The sequence below is a fragment of the Schistocerca serialis genome, chromosome 6, assembly GCF_023864345.2.
Source record: "Schistocerca serialis cubense isolate TAMUIC-IGC-003099 chromosome 6, iqSchSeri2.2, whole genome shotgun sequence".
Lineage (NCBI taxonomy): Eukaryota > Metazoa > Arthropoda > Insecta > Orthoptera > Acrididae > Schistocerca > Schistocerca serialis.
In genome coordinates, this window is record NC_064643.1 from 718301146 (window position 1) to 718322498 (window position 21353).

The 21353-nt window shown below is 39.2% G+C and overlaps 1 protein-coding gene across 1 annotated transcript in view; it reads right to left on the reverse strand.

Annotated features, from left to right (window-relative positions):
* Window positions 1-21353, reverse strand: part of LOC126484138 (nitrilase and fragile histidine triad fusion protein NitFhit) — a 67283-nt gene that overhangs the window by 11757 nt on the left and 34173 nt on the right. Inside the window, exons 4-6 of the mRNA XM_050107521.1 lie at window positions 20459-20671; window positions 17987-18275; window positions 13772-13947 (exon numbers count right to left, since the gene is read on the reverse strand). Of these exons, the coding sequence (XP_049963478.1) occupies window positions 13772-13947; window positions 17987-18275; window positions 20459-20671 (678 nt within the window). The remainder of the gene's footprint in view (window positions 1-13771; window positions 13948-17986; window positions 18276-20458; window positions 20672-21353) is intronic.

The window sequence follows — 21353 nt, forward strand, 5'->3', positions numbered from 1 at the left end:
GAGAAGAACCTAGGAATATATTACACCCTCTTATATATTGCTCCCACAGGAATTGAAAACACAAAATCAGCCTAATTACAGAGTGTGTGGCCGGCCGCCTTGGCCAAGTGGTTCTAGGTGCTTCAGTCTGGAACCGCGCGACCACTACGGTCACAGGTTCGAATCCTGCCTCGGGCATGGCTATGTATGATGTCCTTAGGTTAGTTAGGTTTAAGTAGTTCTAAGTTCTAGGAGACTGATGACCTCAGATGTTAAGTTACATAGTGCTCAGAGCCATTTTTGAACAGAATGTGCAGCGGCATTTAGGCATTCTTTCTTCCCATGTGTGTAAGTGAATGGAAAAGGGGAAAAAATGGTAATAACTGATATAATGAGATCTACCCTCTGCCACACACTTCACAGTGGTTTGCAGAGTACAGATGTAGATGTAGAATGTTGACCTATTCTAATGTGTTTTACAACAGAAAGGTAGCAAGACATATCAATAATTAACAACCAGTCTCATCCCCTTCATCCTTCTCAAAGGCAATAGAAAATAATTGTATATATATAAACTGTAACACACCTCTCTCAAAATAAGATATTTCAATCTTGATTTGGATATCGAACACATCCCTCCACAGATCACACTGCTTTTCAATGCACAAATCAGATTACGCCACATTTCAACTACAAAATATTGCTAACCGGTATTTTCAGTGACTTATCAAAAGCATGTGACTGTGCAGTTGACAGTATTCTCCAAAAGAAGCTCAAATATTATTGTATCAGAGATATTGCTGGTGACCGGTTTTCATACTGTTTAGCTATAAAATCCTGTGTTGCATTAATAAACTCTGAAAGTGCACAAAATAAAACAGTACTTCAGAATGGGAAATAATCACTAGAAGTGTATTGCAGGGATTAAAACTGAGTCTTCTTGTGTCCTTGTGACACACATATGATTTTCCTTTATACACCCAACAATCAGAAATAAATCTCCTTGCTGTCACTGCAAGTATTAAAATCAAGTCCAATGGCGAAACTTCACATTTTGAAAATGTAAATGATATTTAATTGAAAATTAATAACTAGTTCTCTGCAAATTGAGTGTCACTGAACTTAGATAAAAGACATTACACGCAATCAGAATTACACAATGCCTGACCATGTGATTAAAAATACTGCATGAGACTAAATCAATAAATGAAACAGATTATTCTAAATCCAGTGGATAAGTGAATTCTAAATCCAGTGAATAAGAACCTGAATTGGAAGTCATATGTTACAGATCCTTAACATCTAAGCTCTGCAACTCTTTTGTTATGTATAATATCAAATTTCGGAGATGAAACTGTAAGAAGGTTGACTTACTTTTCCTATTTTCATTCACTAAAGTCTTACGGCATCAAATCCTTGGGGAACTCATCACAGAGAAAAAAAAGTGTTTATTGCACAGAAGTGTCTAATAAGAATAACGTGCGGTGTCCACTCTGGAAACTCTAACGGACAGTTCTTTTTAACAGTTGGCATCTCGACTATAGCCTTACCATACATTTACTCCCTAATGAAGTATGTTATCAACAATCAATCACAGTCTGAAAACAGCAACAACACTCATAAATATGATATTAGAATGGGAAACAATTTACACTATCCATCACACAGCCTTACTGTACCACAGAAAGAAAGTGAGGCATTCACCCACAAAAATTTTTGACCATCTATGACGGGACAATCAATGGGTGTTATCAGTAACAGGGTGATTCTGTCCAACAGCATTCCTGGCCATTTTGGTTTGTAGCACTGTGCATTTTCTGCACAGGGTAGTGCTGCACATTGACTGCGGTCCCACTCTTGAGGAAGTTGATAAGCAGAGGGCATCTGCAGTTGAAGTTGCACAATAATGCCCGACCTCACACTGCCTATTGGACAAAGGCAATGCTTCAGCGATTTGGTTGGGAAACACTGCAACATCCTCCCCACAGCCCAGATCATTCACTGTGTCATTTTCACCGTGTTGCTAACCTGAAGGAGGACATGTATAGACTTCCATTTCAGTCGGGTGAGGAAGTAAAACAATGGGTTCAGTTGTGGATCTGTCAGCGACCAACCGTCCCAGTGGGATAAATATATTAACATGTGTGGTAAATATTTTTGAATGGAACTATTTCATGCTCCTGTTGTTGCACGTGTTTGGTTTCCATTTGACTAGTTATGTACAGAATTTGATGGAAAAAATTTACTTCAAACACAAATTGAAATCGTATCTGCTTGACAGTTCCTTCTAATCCCTAGAAGAATTTCTGAATGTGTAGTCCCAGTAGTAGTATTATTTGTGTGTGTGTGTGTGTGTGTGTGTGTGTGTGTGTGTGTGTGTGTGTGTGTGTGTCAGAGAAAGGTGAGAGAGACAATGAACATGGTAGTATATATATATATATATATATATATAAAAAAAACAAAGATGAGGTGACTTACCGAACAAAAGCGCTGGCATACAGACACATCATATATGGTCTGTATATGTGTGGATGGATATGTGTGTGTGTGTGCGAGTGTATACCCGTCCTTTTTCCCCCTAAGGTAAGTCTTTCCGCTCCCGGGATTGGAATGACTCCTTACCCTCTCCCTTAAAACCCACATCCTTTCGTATTTCCCTCTCCTTCCCTCTTTCCTGATGAGGCAACAGTTTGTTGCGAAAGCTTGAATTTTGTGTGTATGTTTGTGTTTGTTTGTGTGTCTGTCGACCTGCCAGCACTTTCATTTGGTAAGTCACATCATCTTTATTTTTAGATATATATTTCCTACGTGGAATGTTTCCCTCTATTATAACCATATATATATATATATATATATATATATATATATATATATATCTAAAAAGAAAGATGATGAAACTTACCAAACAAAAGCGCTGGCAGGTCGATAGACACACAAACAAACACAAACATACACACAAAATTCTAGCTTTCGCAACCAATGGTTGCCTCGTCAGGAAAGAGGGAAGGAGAAGGAAAGACAAAAGGATATGGGTTTTAAGGGAGAGGGTAAGGAGTCATTCCAATCCCGGGAGCGGAAAGACTTACCTTAGGGGGAAAAAAGGACAGGTATACACTCGCACACACACACATATCCATCCACACATACACAGACACAAGCAGACATTTGTAAAGGCAAAGAGTTTGGGCATTTTTTGGGCAGAGATGTCAGTCGGGGCGGATGTACAGAGGCAAAGATGAAGTTGAAAGACAGTCTGTTACCCCCGGAAACCATCCTTGTAACCATTGATGCCACTTCCTTATACACAAATATTCCGCATGTCCAGGGCCTCGCTGCGATGGAGCACTTCCTTTCACGCCGATCACCTGCCGCCCTACCTAAAACCTCTTTCCTCATTACCTTAGCCAGCTTCATCCTGACCCACAACTTCTTCACTTTTGAAGGCCAGACATACCAACAATTAAAGGGAACAGCCATGGGTACCAGGATGGCCCCCTCGTATGCCAACCTATTCATGGGTCGCTTAGAGGAAGCCTTCCTGGTTACCCAGGCCTGCCAACCCGAAGTTTGGTACAGATTTATTGATGACATTTTCGTGATCTGGACTCACAGTGAAGAAGAACTCCAGAATTTCCTCTCCAACCTCAACTCCTTTGGTTCCATCAGATTCACCTGGTCCTACTCCAAATCCCATGCCACTTTCCTTGACGTTGACCTCCACCTGTCCAATGGCCAGCTTCACACGTCCGTCCACATTAAACCCACCAACAAGCAACAGTACCTCCATTATGACAGCTGCCACCCATTCCACATCAAACGGTCCCTTCCCTACAGCCTAGGTCTTCGTGGCAAACGAATCTGCTCCAGTCCGGAATCCTTGAACCATTACACCAACAACCTGAAAACAGCTTTTGCATCCCGTAACTACCCTCCCGACCTGGTACAGAAGCAAATAACCAGAGCCACATCCTCATCTCCTCAAACCCGGAACCTTCCACAGAAGAACCCCAAAAGTGCCCCACTTGTGACAGGATACTTTCCGGGACTGGATCAGATTCTGAATGTGGCTCTCCAGCAGGGATACGACTTCCTCAAATCCTGCCCTGAAATGAGATCCATCCTTCATGAAATCCTCCCCACTCCACCAAGAGTGTCTTTCCGCCGTCCACCTAACCTTCGCAACCTCTTAGTTCATCCCTATGAAATCCCCAAACCACCTTCCCTACCCTCTGGCTCCTACCCCTGTAACCGCCCCCGGTGTAAAACCTGTCCCATGCACCCTCCCACCACCACCTATTCCAGTCCTGTAACCCGGAAGGTGTACACGATCAAAGGCAGAGCCACGTGTGAAAGCACCCACGTGATTTACCAACTGACCTGCCTACACTGTGAAGCGTTCTATGTGGGAATGACCAGCAACAAACTGTCCATTCGCATGAATGGACACAGGCAGACAGTGTTTGTTGGTAATGAGGATCACCCTGTGGCTAAACATGCCTTGGTGCACGGCCAGCACATCTTGGCACAGTGTTACACCATCCGGGTTATCTGGATACTTCCCACTAACACCAACCTGTCAGAACTCCGGAGATGGGAACTTGCCCTTCAGCATATCCTTTCTTCTCGCTATCCGCCAGGCCTCAATCTCCGCTAATTTCTAATTTCAATTTGCCGCCGCTCATACCTCACCTGTCTTTCAACTTCATCTTTGCCTCTGTACATCCGCCCCGACTGACATCTCTGCCCAAAAAATGCCCAAACTCTTTGCCTTTACAAATGTCTGCTTGTGTCTGTGTATGTGTGGATGGATATGTGTGTGTGTGCGAGTGTATACCTGTCCTTTTTTCCCCCTAAGGTAAGTCTTTCCGCTCCCGGGATTGGAATGACTCCTTACCCTCTCCCTTAAAACCCATATCCTTTTGTCTTTCCTTCTCCTTCCCTCTTTCCTGACGAGGCAACCATTGGTTGCGAAAGCTAGAATTTTGTGTGTATGTTTGTGTTTGTTTGTGTGTCTATCGACCTGCCAGCGCTTTTGTTTGGTAAGTTTCATCATCTTTCTTTTTAGATATATTTTTCCCACGTGGAATGTTTCCCTCTATTATATTCATATCATTAATTTGAAGCCAACAATCACGTTTGTTATTGTTATCGTTATTGTTATTGTCACTGTTACATTTCGAAGTCTTTTCTGTCGTCTTATTTCCTCCTTCTGTTTTTGCCATCACTTTCTATTCACCTTCTCCTTTTTTACCGTAATCCAGTATACAATTTTATCCCGTCGATATACACTCAATAATACGTAATAATACGTAAATCACTTCCAAACCTTAACCAAAAAAAAAAAAAAAAAAAAAAAAAAAAAAATTTTTTTTTTTTTCCGCTTTGCTGCTATAAAATCCACCGTTTCCAGTCCACAAACAGTTCCTTTCAGCTATTAAACAACCCTTTCGGCAGTTTTAATAACTTTTGCTTTATTTCCATTTCCGTTTTTCTCACATCACCGATCATTTTTAGCCGCTTCCCACAGGTTTTAACGTCATTATTTCTTCATCAAACAATTGCTAGCTTCATTTCCATAATCTGCCACCACCAAACCACTCCTTTTAATACATCCTCACGTAGTTTTTTCGAAATTTTCCCGAATTTCTCCACCCTTTAACGTGTTTTGGCGGCAACACAACCACCTAACCTTTATGCACATCATTATCTACCTACACAAGTTCACCACAGGATCAACATAGCCCAGCCCTAACCAACCCTTTTTCGCCTTTTTTTCACACCAGATCTCCACTTGCTTTCTAATTTTACCTTTATCTCTCCCCATATATTTTTTCATATTTATTCTCATTTTCATTTCAGCCTCGTGTTCCACTTTCCACCTTCTAGTACCATGTCACCCTCACAACACCTCCACAACGACCCCATTAAGTTTTATTTACATTCCCTCCGCAAACATGCCTTCGCCCTAGCCAGATTACACTCCCATATTTTATTTTCTCAGGCTTGTCTGACATTTGGCATCACTCCCAAAGGCCTCACACTTAAAGTTCCCATCTCTGGCTGCAACCCTTCTTTCCATCAGTCCCTATACCAGTTCCAAACCAAACAATCCATTGCCCTCACCCACCTAATCCTTCACCTACACATCCACTCAGCCAATCAACACGCCCAACAACTCCTATCCTTTATAAAAATCCTCAATCTTTCCTCTCCCACATCCACACCTGTTGTTCAGAGCATCCTCCTACAGGCCAACCGCAAATTAGAGCAGCATGCCACCCTCCACCTCAAAAAACTATCCAATCTCCTGGTTTCCCACCTCCGGAAAGGCAACTCACTCACCCTTCACAACCTTTCCAGCAAACCTCAACCTCCTCTCATTGCACACAAACCCAGTCTCTCCCATCTACTCAATCTCCCACTTCCAGCTCCACTCCCTCCAAAACCTCAAAACTCCAATCAACGCAATCTGGAACCACAACACCCCAATTCAGTAGTTAACCTTTCCTCCAAACCTCTCTCCCAATCCGAAACCTCTGTCCTATCCAAAGGCCTCACCTTCAGCCCCACTCCCAGATTTAACCAAACAGCCCTCGTCAAAGATTTACTGTCCTACACCCGTACTCTCTGCTGGAAATATCACTTTGCCACGAAGAAAAATGATCCTAATCCTACTCCTAAGGATCCAACTCCCCAAGACACTATCCAAATTGAACCATGCCTGGAACAGTTCCGTCCTCCGTCACAGCGGGACCCACCTCCTCTTCCTCAAAATCACCCTCTCCTAACCTTCCAGGAATTTCTGACTTCCAGCCTTGCCTCTCAATCCTTTTTAAAAAACCTTAATCCTACTCCCAACATCACCACTGCTGAAGCCCAGGCTATCCGTGATCTGAAGGCTGACCGATCCATCGTCATTCTTCCGGCGGACAGGGGTTCCACAACTGTGGTACTTGATCGTCGGGAGTATGTGGCTGAGGGACTGCGTCAGCTTTCAGACAACACTACTTACAAAGTTTGCCAAGGCAATCCCATTCCTGATGTCCAGGCGGAGCTTCAAGGAATCCTCAGAACCTTAGGCCCCCTACAAAACCTTTCACCCGACTCCATCAACCTCCTGACCCCACCAACACCCCGCACCCCTACCTTCTACCTTCTTCCCAAAATTCACAAACCCAATCATCCCGGCCGTCCCATTGTAGCTGGTTACCAAGCCCCCACCGAACGCATCTCTGCCTACGTAGATCAACACCTTCAACCCATTACATGCAGTCTCCCATCCTTCATCAAAGACACCAACCACTTTCTCAAACGCCTGGAACCCCACCCAGTCTGTTACCCCCGGAAACCATCCTTGTAACCATTGATGCCACTTCCTTATACACAAATATTCCGCATGTCCAGGGCCTCGCTGCGATGGAGCACTTCCTTTCACGCCGATCACCTGCCGCCCTACCTAAAACCTCTTTCCTCATTACCTTAGCCAGCTTCATCCTGACCCACAACTTCTTCACTTTTGAAGGCCAGACATACCAACAATTAAAGGGAACAGCCATGGGTACCAGGATGGCCCCCTCGTATGCCAACCTATTCATGGGTCGCTTAGAGGAAGCCTTCCTGGTTACCCAGGCCTGCCAACCCGAAGTTTGGTACAGATTTATTGATGACATTTTCGTGATCTGGACTCACAGTGAAGAAGAACTCCAGAATTTCCTCTCCAACCTCAACTCCTTTGGTTCCATCAGATTCACCTGGTCCTACTCCAAATCCCATGCCACTTTCCTTGACGTTGACCTCCACCTGTCCAATGGCCAGCTTCACACGTCCGTCCACATTAAACCCACCAACAAGCAACAGTACCTCCATTATGACAGCTGCCACCCATTCCACATCAAACGGTCCCTTCCCTACAGCCTAGGTCTTCGTGGCAAACGAATCTGCTCCAGTCCGGAATCCTTGAACCATTACACCAACAACCTGAAAACAGCTTTTGCATCCCGTAACTACCCTCCCGACCTGGTACAGAAGCAAATAACCAGAGCCACATCCTCATCTCCTCAAACCCGGAACCTTCCACAGAAGAACCCCAAAAGTGCCCCACTTGTGACAGGATACTTTCCGGGACTGGATCAGATTCTGAATGTGGCTCTCCAGCAGGGATACGACTTCCTCAAATCCTGCCCTGAAATGAGATCCATCCTTCATGAAATCCTCCCCACTCCACCAAGAGTGTCTTTCCGCCGTCCACCTAACCTTCGCAACCTCTTAGTTCATCCCTATGAAATCCCCAAACCACCTTCCCTACCCTCTGGCTCCTACCCCTGTAACCGCCCCCGGTGTAAAACCTGTCCCATGCACCCTCCCACCACCACCTATTCCAGTCCTGTAACCCGGAAGGTGTACACGATCAAAGGCAGAGCCACGTGTGAAAGCACCCACGTGATTTACCAACTGACCTGCCTACACTGTGAAGCGTTCTATGTGGGAATGACCAGCAACAAACTGTCCATTCGCATGAATGGACACAGGCAGACAGTGTTTGTTGGTAATGAGGATCACCCTGTGGCTAAACATGCCTTGGTGCACGGCCAGCACATCTTGGCACAGTGTTACACCATCCGGGTTATCTGGATACTTCCCACTAACACCAACCTGTCAGAACTCCGGAGATGGGAACTTGCCCTTCAGCATATCCTTTCTTCTCGCTATCCGCCAGGCCTCAATCTCCGCTAATTTCTAATTTCAATTTGCCGCCGCTCAACCTCACCTGTCTTTCAACTTCATCTTTGCCTCTGTACATCCGCCCCGACTGACATCTCTGCCCAAAAAATGCCCAAACTCTTTGCCTTTACAAATGTCTGCTTGTGTCTGTGTATGTGTGGATGGATATGTGTGTGTGTGCGAGTGTATACCTGTCCTTTTTTCCCCCTAAGGTAAGTCTTTCCGCTCCCGGGATTGGAATGACTCCTTACCCTCTCCCTTAAAACCCATATCCTTTTGTCTTTCCTTCTCCTTCCCTCTTTCCTGACGAGGCAACCATTGGTTGCGAAAGCTAGAATTTTGTGTGTATGTTTGTGTTTGTTTGTGTGTCTATCGACCTGCCAGCGCTTTTGTTTGGTAAGTTTCATCATCTTTCTTTTTAGATATATTTTTCCCACGTGGAATGTTTCCCTCTATTATATATATATATATATATATATATACCACCCTTAAGAAATTGTGTAAATGGTCAGGATGTTGCCATATTTTCTAGATATACTTTAATTATAAAACTAATTCATTCCATATAAGCAAGATGTCACAATTATGATCCATGGAATACGAATATAAATAATAAAGTTGTACAATTATTATCTATGCCTGGTTCTTGATAATACAGGGAGAAGTTACACGTGTTTGTGGGGCATGAGTTTGTTTTACAAGAGTTTTGTATGTTTCATAATCAGTTTATACAACTGAAAATCTTTTTTAATATGACCAAAAATGTTTTCTGCTTAGGTAAAATGTAGCTTTTATGACTTACATGCTTTCCCATGTTAGTGCCTCAAATAAGGACAGTACGAGGCAGAGTTGTAAGCCTACACCTTTTATTACTCAATTCGTAAATTGAGCATGCATTAAAGGAAACCAAGAAGAAATTATCAAACAGAATTAAAGTTGATGGAGAGAAATAAAAACACTGAGGTTTGTCAGCGATACTGCAGCACTATCAGTGACAGCAAAAAATTTGGACGAACAGGTGAACAGAATCTATAGCGTAAGACTGCAGAGTCTCGCAGCAGTAACACTGAATACAAAGTTCTCATGTTTTCAATTGCATCTAAAAGACTAAAACTACGTGAGCTTTTGGCCAAACATTCCTTCACCACTTGAAAATGGCCAAGCAGTGCTTGTCTGAAAACTTATGTAATTTTAATCACTTGACACAGCTGAAAGCCCGAGAACTTTTTATTCAGAATGTATAATGTCTCAAAAGGAAGTTATGAGATGGACATCAACAGAAGTAAAACAAGGATGATGGGATGTAGATGAATTAAATATGGTGATGTTGAAGGAATTTGATTAGTGAAGGAGACACTAACTGTAGTACAGGAGTTTTATTACATGGGCAGGAAAATTAATAGGCCAGTCTAAGTGGAGACGACATAAAATGCAGGTTGACAACAGCAGAAAAAGTTTTTCTGAAAGTGAGAAATATGTAAACATTTGATATAAATTTTAGTATTATGAAGCCTTTTCTGAAGGTATTTGTCTGTAAGTGAAATGATTATGATAATTAACAAGAAGGGAACAGAAATTCCTGAAATGTGATTTTACAGAAGTGTGAAGAGGATTAGATAGTTATATCAAAAAATTAATGAAGTAGTACTGAATAGAATTGGGGTAAAAAGAGATTTATGAAACTTGATGATTAAAAAGGGGATGACAGAACAACTCTTGATGTGTCAAGGAATAATGAAGGAAAGAGAGGATATCTGTGTGTGTGTGTGTGTGTGTGTGTGTGTGTGTGTGTGTGTGTGTGTGTGAAGAACAGGAAGACCTAGTAAGAGAAGACAACATCATGATAATAGGGGATCTGAATGCTCAGATTGGCACGAACAGAAATGGATACGGAAGACGAAATGTTGAGGGTGAAGAAATTCTAAATCTGTGCATAAGAAATCATCTTTTAGTGAAGAATACATTCTTCAAGAAACAAGATAGCCATAAGACTACTAGATATGGCTGGTGTAGCAAATCTAAGACAATTAACAGACAAATTAATTGGAGAAAAAATAAGGGACACCAAAGTCATACCAAGTGAGCACTAGTGGCCACAGGTTACTAGTAGTTGATCTAAATTATAAGAAGAAAAGTTTGAATACTGTACAAAGAATGCCAAAAATTAAGGAGTGGCAGTTGAAAGAAGAAGAAAATAAGAAAAGTTTCTAAAATCCAGAAGCACAAAAGTTGCCAATAACTGAAAGGGGTAGTGTAGAGGAAGAGTGGAACCAATTTAGAACATCAACAGTTAATAGTGCTGTGCAGATATGAGGCAAAACAAAAGGTAAAGTGAAGGACGAAGAAACCAGTTGGTGGAACAATAGAGTAAAAGACGCAATTAAAAAATGTAATATGATAAAGAAAAACATGGAGTTTGAAAAAAGAAATCAGAACCAGTGCCTAGTGCCAAAAGATGAACACAAGGTGACAACACTGGAGAAGGAATACCGACAAAAGAAACTCCAAGCAAAGGGAATTGTGAAAGAAGAAAAGGTGAAGAGTTGCGAAATATTCACCTAGATAGCAAAGAGAACCAAAAACTACTATATGGGTTGCTGAAAAGTAAAAGATCGGACAGAGAAGACATAAAAGCGATTGAAACAGAGGATGGGGATATTATCAGGGATGTGGAAGGTATCAGAGAAGAGATGAAAAATGGGGAAGGTGCACAAGAAAGTGACATTGAAGTCATTGAATTAGAGGAGGAGTAGGATCCAATCTCTTGGTTAGAAACTGAGAATTCTCTGAAATAGATGAAAAGCGGGAAGGTGGTTGGAGTAGATGAGCTGACAGCAGATATAATTAAAGCCGCAGTAATCCATGGGATACAATGGTTCCACTGAGCACTGGGGGTGATATGGAAAGAAAACAAAGTGCCAGATGAATGGAAAACAGGAATTATAATACCACTGTTCAAGAAAGGTAGCAGAAAGAAATGCACCAACTACTGAGGAATCACACTGTTATCACACTGCCTTAAGATAATGGGAAAGGTCATAGAAAAAAGATTGTGGAAAATTCTAGAAGAGCATGGGTTCAGAAGTAATAGAGGAACAATAGATCTCATTTTCTCCCTCTGTCAGTAAATGGAAAAGTATTGGGAAAAAGGAAAGGACTTGATAGTAGTATTCATTTGGAAAAAGCATATGACAGTGTAGCAAGGAATAAAGTATGGGAATGCTGAGAAAACATAATGTTCCTGATTCATTAATTTAAAAAGTCCAGATGCTGTACAAGGGTTGTGAGAGCAGTGTACAAATAGTAGTATGTGGAAGATCAAAATGGTTTAAGACAAAGAGAGAGGTTCAGCAAGGCAGTTAGCTCTCCCCTTTACTCTTCATTACACTTATTGACACAATCATGAAAGAAATCAAGGCAGAAGAAAATGAAGATCTCAATCCTTTTGTTTTTGCTGATAACATCGTCATTTGGGGAGAGGCGGACATGGAGGTTCAGAGGAGACTAGGTAACTGGAACACAAAATTTAAAATATTCACATTAACTGTGAGTAGGGACAAGACAGTGGCAATGAAGATGAGCAGGACACCCACACCTTGTCACATCATACTGGATGGGGAGAAGGTTGAACGTGTGAAAAGCATCGCATCACGCGCTGGAAGTTCCAAACTAGAAGTCTTAAACAGAATAACAAAAGAATCTAGCTTCTTCCGCCAAGTACGAAATCTAATCTGGGACCAGGAAGTCCCTCCAAAGAGCCAAACAGACCATTTATAAAACTTACCTCCTGCCAATCCTGATGTATAGTCTAGAGGCCTGTGTCATAAATAAGAGGGAAGAGAGTCAAATGCAAGCATGTGAAATTAAGTTCCTTAGGTCAGCTCTACAAAAAACTAGGAGAGACAGAGTCAGGAAGGATTATGTAAGGAGAGACCTGCAGGTGACATTGACAACAGAGGAGAGGACGAGTGCTTTGAGACTGAAGTGGTTTGGTCATGTGAAGAGAATGCACTCAACTCAAACCCCACACCAGTATTTGGAGATGGAGGTACCAGGAAGAAGACCAGTTGGGCAGCCTAGAATGAGGTGGACAGACCAGGTTAAGGAGATATCAAGAGGAGACAAGTAACATGGGATGTAGTGGAGAGGGAAAAGCTATACCAGGACAAAAACCAATGGAGGCATATCATTCACCAAGTTCCTACCCAGTGCGCTGGAAGGAAATTCTGATGATGATGATGATGCTGTGTGTGTGCGTGTGTGTGAGTGTGTGTGTAAACAAGTGTGCAGAGCTGCATCAAACCAATCTTTGCACTGTAGATAACAATAACAGTAACAGCAGCAACAACTCAGTTCAAACCAATATTTTTAGCTAGAGAAATCCAAATCACTTTCAGAGCTCTTCAGTTATGAATTAGTAATATTTATGTCTAACGGTCAATGAAATTTTTCCACATAGGCAACTGATATTACAAGTCAAGTACAACTAAAATGAAGAATTGCAATGTAGGTACATCACTAGAAAACATTTACCCATATTGGAATAGTTATGGCACAAATAAAACAACCTCCCAAAAGGTTATCGTTAAAATACTGGAATTGTTCCTTGTTCTGTTAAATTCAGTACAATCCTGCACCACAAGTAAGACGTGCACTTTTTGTTGCATTAACAGGTAAAAAAGAACATTTGACTAGATGAACAACACTTCCTTACTAGTCACCAAAAACAGCAGTTCTTAGCAATCACTGAAACAACAGCAAATGGTTGATGGTAACAACAGTCAGATACATGGTCGCATACACCCAAGATTAACTGTCCTCCTTTATTTCATACTGGCACTCAACCCACACAGCTCTACAGTTTATCATCACTGCTACAGAAGTACATTGCGCTTACTGAAATGTCTCTGCAGCATTCATATCCAGTTATGTAGCCAGTGATATCAAAAAGAATGTTGAAAATGTTTGTGTAATACCACATTAAGAGAGAAAAAATAGAACCCACTGAGGCACCCTAATTAAATAATTAAACATACTGCACAATTAAAATAGATAGTGGAAACAGACTTACAAACACATGCTGCCCAGAATCAACTCCATCTTGAACTGTAATTGTGGACGAGTTTGCTTTGTACTCATTTTCCACAGATTTCTGCACTTTTTGCACAGCACTGAATAAATCTGATATTTCATGTTTAGTTAGGTCTTGTATTCGCTTTGCTGGTCTTATAGGTGCTACAAGAACATCTGATTATAGTTTTAAGGAAAAACCTTTGAAACCATGTAAACTATGCCAAGTAACAGGCAAAAATACAGAAGACAAAAAGAAAAAGAAGAAAAAAGTCACTAACTCCACTAATATTGTGTCATAAACATACTGAACAATCAAGTAGCTAAGAAACTAAATCTTAGTTTATGCTCCTTTCAAGGCTGATCACTCATCTTAATACCCAATCATGGAACTTTCATTATCCTCCAATGACAAGATATACACTACCAATAGGAGAACTGTGAAATAATAATAGGCAATTTACATTGAGAGGACCTCATTTCAACATGTTCCATGAAGCACATAATAAAGAATAAACCAAATTATTGATACAAATAAGAGAGGGAAAGAAAAAAACTCTAGAAAAAACTTCAATGACAGCTTCTTTCGTAGCATGTTGTATTTCTCACCCATGCTCAATTAACAGCACAGTTTACCACAACTTGATTGAATTTTCTCATTTTGTGAGAACTGAAGGGCGATCTGTTTAATTGTTAACCTTTCAACAACAGCCAAGATCACATAAAATATTTTTTTTTTTTTTTACTTAAGACAATTGGTTAAACAGATTATGCTGTCATCTTCAAGTCTTAAAATCTATTGTTGTGAAACATGTTCATGTACACTGATCTCACACACAAAAGTCATGTGGATAAAAATAGCACATTATAAAAGGTTTGTCATCACTAAAATATTTGAAAACATAAAGCAGCTTGTGCAACAAGCTATGTCCATACACATATTGCTCACAGTTGCTTGTTGCCTCACACAAAACATGATACACAATAGCACAAGTGTTTACATATGTTGGACATATTCTAAACAGTGCAAATCCACATTCAATGGAGTTGTAATTATAACTTTTTATTTTGGATTTACAGTAATAATTCATCTATACACAATGCTTTCATATTACGCTGTTTGGATTTCATATATATATATCTTGATTTTAAGAACAATATTTAAAGCAAATTTAGAAGAAAAAATAAGAACAATATGATGATAATTATTCTTTCTGTCTGCATTTGTTTAATATCTTGTACATAAAACATTAATATTATCCAGTATTTTTCATCATCATCATTTTTCCACAATTCTAAAGCTCATATTTTAGTCAACTGATGTAAAATAATATCACCATTATTCTTTTTGTTATTCTGAAAACCGAATATCTTTCTTGTCCTTAAAGTGAAATAATTATATTTTAATTAATTCCAGTATTTTCACATAAAACAGTTGGCACAAGTCCAACTAACAGCAAAACAGTGAAATTTACTTGTATCGCATTTATATTAAAATTACTTGAATAAGCATATATAGCTTCACACTTACTCACACCATCTTAGAAAGAGACTTATTAATGTAAAAAACACATATGTACAACTAACAAAATATCAACCACTCAATTGTTCAAGAACGCATCTTTTAGGCTCAGGCTTTGTGTATACCTGTAAATGTAGTAGTTGGCTTCTAGACTAAAGTGAATAACAGAAACTGTAAGAACAGTCTATTTGCAAATTGAGTTGGCTTAAAAAATCCAAACATTTACATGAAACGATCATACTCCACAACAATAAAATTTGGAGTGAATTTGAGATAGCTACAATAACTTTTCTCTTTATTCAACACTTTTATTAAAGTCTTCAAGACTTCTTAGAATCAAATGCAGGAAGCTGCTATGATCACAATAGCTTTATGTGAAGATGCAGTTGGCAAATAAAATGATAATTCCACTTACCTTTCTTTATTTTGGAACAAAGATATACTTTAGAAGGGAGAAGTGTGAGACCTATTAAAAACTCCAGTGTGACCACACATATAGAACATGAGTGTCTTTTTACACAATTAAAACAGGTCAAAAATCATAAGGCACATAGGATTAAACCAAATCTTTTATTTATGGCTATGTTAAATAACCACATTTGTTCAAATCTCTAAATCTTTCCACTGCAGCATTTGTTGCTGATGATAAAACATAACTTCTCAGTACACTGTATAAGTCAGTGCAATGTTTCCTTTAAAGCTCAAGACACTATATGAATGTCTGATGGACATCCACAATTTCAAATTTCTATCGACCTATATCAACACAGACTCCAAGATCAGTAATCACTTTTTAAATTTATTCATCATGTTTGTGCCAAATTCAGTCTTCCGTTACTTGTCAACTTTCACATCTACACAACAATAATTTTATCAGCACAGTTTTCTAAAATTTAATTTTTGTTTCTTTTTCAATTATACAGTTAACTGTTCTGCTTATTTGTGCAGATTTCCAGCTATATCACTATTATAATCATAACTTGTGTTACAACCCAGATATTTCAAATATGGCACCTGTTCAATTAATTTGGTGTTAATTACCATTCTTGACCACACATGGTATTTACCTCGAAAACCCATAACCTTCATCTCACGTAATGAAATTTCAGGACAGTATTCTCTACATACTTCATTTGGCAATGTTCTGCTACCTGGAGGTCATCTTCTGTTTCTTATATTATTACTTTATCACCTGCAAACAGTGATCCACTTAGATTGGTGGGTTTATCTAATTTAATTCCTGGATAATTATATGATTTTCAATTTTTAAGGTCATTTTCAGTATAAATGTCAAAAGAACCTCTCTGCCTAACTCCTTTTTATGATATGAATATAATAGAGGGAAACATTCCACATGGGAAAAATATATCTAAAAACAAAGATGATGTAACTTACCAAACGAAAGCGTTGGCACATTGATAGACACACAAACAAACACAAACACACACACAAAATTCAAGCTTTTGCAACCAAACCCACAGCCTTTCATCTTTCCCTCTCCTTCCCTCTTTCCTGATGAAGCAACTGTTGGTTGTGAAAGCTTGAATTTTGTGTGTGTGTTTGTTTGTGTGTCTATCAACATCCCAACGCTTTCTTTTGGTAAGTTACATCATCTTTGTTTTTAGATATATAACTCCTTTTTATTTTATTTTTATCTCATTTGTTATTTTCTTTCCTGGATTCAGTAGTACTTTGTTTCACAATACAAGATTTTAATTGTCCTTATAATGTACAGTGCATACTCACTGTCACTCATAACTGCGCCTAATTTATTTCTATCAAACCAATCAAATTGGAGGTCACGTGTGCGTGAGGTGTGCTTACTTGTGTGAATGAATGGCGTGTGGTTTTCTCTCTTTTTCTGATGAAGACTGTGACCGAAAGCTATGTGTAAGTATCTTTCAATTGTGTCTGTCTACAACTTAAGATGTCATCTTTGCGGTAAGTAGCCATCTATCCTTTCCTTACATTGTTGACAATTCAATTAAAAGCGTTTTCAAAATCTGTAAGAACAATATGGTTTTCAAAATTAAGTTGTATTTGTTTATCTGCGAGTCATTTTATTGTAAACGCATTGTATCTACACATATTTTTTTTGTTGTTTAAAATTTTTAGCCCCTTGTGATTTTAACAGAACATGGTCCTCATGTTGGCTGAAAGGGTTTTATGCAGTGTGTGCCATGTGTTGTGAATAGTGATGAGAGCATGATGAATAGTGCAACATTGTCAATTAACATGAATATGAAAATAGCATAGTACACAATGTATAAAACCTTGGGACACTGGAACTGTAAATTATTACATGCCAGCAAGTATTTATTTTTGAATTGTGCCTTACTGTCTTATTAAGATGACATGTCTAAATTATTGCAAAATGATCTATGGATGAACCAACTGAAAAAACAACCAAATAGCCGGTAGAACAAAAAGGAGCGCTAAAACCCTTTAAACCAACGCAGAAACTACTTCATTCTTCTTTTGTAATGTCATCTGCACACAAGCTCTTAGCAATCCAGTGCATGCCAAGAGGGAGTGGAAAAACTCAAATCAAATATGAATACCCAGAAAGATATGTCAAATAAAATATTTCAAAATTTGAATTACTTCACATTTTGCATCCTGTATTAAAAGATATGAACGTAATGGTTATAAGAAAAAGACACTTGCTAGCCAGCAATTTTCAAGAAAGGATACGACCAGGCAAAACACACTTCTTGTTTGTAAATGCAATTGTGTAGGGTGTTCTGTAAAAAACAGCATCTGCACTAACTGATGTTTGACCAAACTGGTAAACAGTATTTTCATTAGCTATGTCACCCTCATTTTTCAGTGGCACAAGTTCAGGGTACAAATCTAGTCTTCGATGTTGCCATACAGGCATTGATGTTCTGACTTTGTCCACATACTTCAGGTTTATTTCTGCAAGTGCCATGTTAGTGCCCTCATAGCACTGAGCTATAACAACACCCCATGGGTCCACAACCTGAAGAAAGAAACAACACACAGTGATGCATTTCATAAGATCCTTTCCTCTATTGTTAATTTGTATTAATGTAGATAGTTTGTGCTAGCACACATTTTAAATATTACAGTAGGATCAACAGAAAGAGTTAACAGCAAATATCTCCAAATTTTTCAAAACCAAAGGCTTCTCTTTCAAGAACTGTCAAGATATCACCTAATGCTTTGGCCAAACATAGACTATGTAATTTAGCATGAAATGAATAAAAACACTGACAAATGACTGATAACTACCTAGGTTCACTAAGTAAGTACTTTAGGGATAGTAACTGATTAGCTGTAGATTAAATGTCATTAACACACTATTGTCATCATTACTGTCATCTACCTATTTCTGAATACAAGTATTTCCTTCTTACATTACATTTATTTATACGGAATATAAATGGACATTGTTGGAAAATAAAGTTACATGTTTCAGACCCTGTTTGGTAACTAACAAAAAACTGGTATATCTCACATAAGTATCATGAGAATAGGGCACAAAGAGAAACATACAGTTACAGTCATTATTTCCTTGTTCTGCATAAAAAACGAAAGAATGGAGTCATGAAGTAGTTAATACTGGTACAAGGTGTCCTCTGCAACACACTCCACTATGGTTTGTGGAATACATAAGTACATACATTAAATGACTGAACGCTGACAAGGGGACAAATAAAAGAATAAATAAGATTTCATTTAAGTCATGAGAGGTGAATTAAACAAACAAGAACAAAAGGATTGTGAGAAAGTTAGATAAAACGGATGTGTGTTCATAAAGGGAAGTACTTGGAAGTCAGTGAGCAAGAAGATTCTTAATGATTTGGAACAGAAAAATAAAGCTATAGTGTTGGATAGGTATAGTGGGAAAAGTAAGTTAAAAAGAAGCCCCAAAAAATGGCAATAGCTACGTACATGTGTGCCGACAATTGTCCACCTGCATACTTCTAATGAATAAATAGTACAAGGGCATCATAAATTGAAAATCAAATCTCACCTACAGCCATAAATCTGTGTCCCCCCCTTCTTGTTGGTTTTTGATTCATGTGCATGACTATACATTATGAATATGTTACAGTCACATAAAGCAAAGTGAGCTGGTCAGTATCTTCCTTTATCTGAGACAGTGGTCAGTAAAACTTGTAGAAAAATATGAAAAAGCACTTACAGATCTTCTACACACAGTAAAAAATGTTGAACTGTAACTTTCAGTACACTTTTTGGCAGAACAAATTAAACTTTCCATCTAATGTCACTGACACAGCAACAATAACAAAAAACATATGCCACACAAAAATGTGCAATTAGTAGATGGGCACATGATGGTGGCAGCATCCTGCCAAAATGTGTCATGCCTAATAAAACACTGCTATTAAGATGTAAGTAAAGCATAAAAGTGTGTATTTTATAAAAATAAATACATATTGTCTTATTTAGGTTTTTCTCATTAATAATTAGTGTTTGATCTAGGTTTTCTTCTATTTCATCCTTACAATTCCCACTCTCACCTATTCATTTGTGCATTTTCCTGCACTCATTTGCTATCTCAGAGTTCCTGTGCAGACCCTTCTGGTACCTAGATGTAACTTTCCAATTTTCGGTACCTATCTGTGATTATACTTGTTATTAAAAACCCATTCTGCCTACCTTATTTGCTTCCGTATCATGGTCTATAACTATTTTGTAATATTTAACAAAACCTTTCAAAATGGCTAAGTTAACTTACATTTTGTTGGCATCGTAACATTTTTAAAAAATTATCAGTTATTCTAAAACTGCCATTAATAAGAATCTTTCTGACGAATTAAAACTGCGTAACTGACAAGAGCTCAAATACAAATATTTGCTTTTTTGTGGGCAATAAACTGCATCTGGGACCAGGTCCAGCAAATAGTTCTGACTTGTGAGATATGTTCATATAAGAGAAAAAGTTTTAATCTTCAAGTCTAGTCATAGTTTACAAACTCACTTGCAGACTAAATAGCAATCCCTCTTCCAAACGATAAACATTAGATTTGTGGAACTTACGACCTTCATAAAATGTATGATTTTTAGAAGCTAACTATTAAATGAACTTAATTCTTACAATGATTATTATTGTTCGCTGTCACAACAACCATTTCATGGCAGGTTTCTCAAGCAAGAAAAGATAAAAAGATATACCATAGCATGCCCCCAAGACGTCCGCTTCTTGTTATGCCTGCCAGTCTGGGCAGCAGCTACAACATAACACTGGCTTTCTATGGCTCGGGCTCGTAGGAGTGTCTCCCAGTGAGCAGATCCAGTCTCAAATGTGAATGCAGAAGGGTAGGTGAGAATCTGTGCACCATGTCGTGCTAACACCAGACTCAACTCTGGAAACCTCATATCATAGCAATGGACTGAATTAAGGTATTATCAATTGTTGAATATTTGACAAATAAGTTGAATGAAAGTAAATGACAAACAATCTTACTGTGTTGCGAACAATGCATTATCAACACAACCTATTTAGAACAAAATGTCTCCCCCCACATTCTCAGATAGGAGCAAATCAAGAACACATCCCATATACAAAAGTATAAACTCAAATGGTTTGGTCACTCGGAACCCCTTTGTTCCAGAAAAAATTAAATAAATAACATGTGCAAATAAAAATAAACTTCTTAAACAATTAGGTCCCCACCCCCAATGAACCATGGACTTTGCCGTTGGTGGGGAGGCTTGCGTGCCTCAGTGTTACAGATGGCCGTACCGTAGGTGCAACCACAACGGAGGGGTATCTGTTGAGACGCCAGACAAATGTGTGGTTCCTGAAGAGGGGCAGCAGTCTTTTCAGTAGTTGCAGCGCAACAGTCTGGATGATTGACTGATCTGGCCTTGTAACACTAACCAAAACGACCTTGCTGTGCTGGTACTGTGAACGGCTGAAAGCAAGCGGGAACTACAGCCATAATTTTTCCCCAGGGCATGCAGCTTTACTGTATGATTAAATGATGATGGCGTCCTCTCGGGTAAAATATTCCGAGGTAAAATAGTCCCCCATACGGATCTCTGGGTGCGGACTACTCAAGAGGAC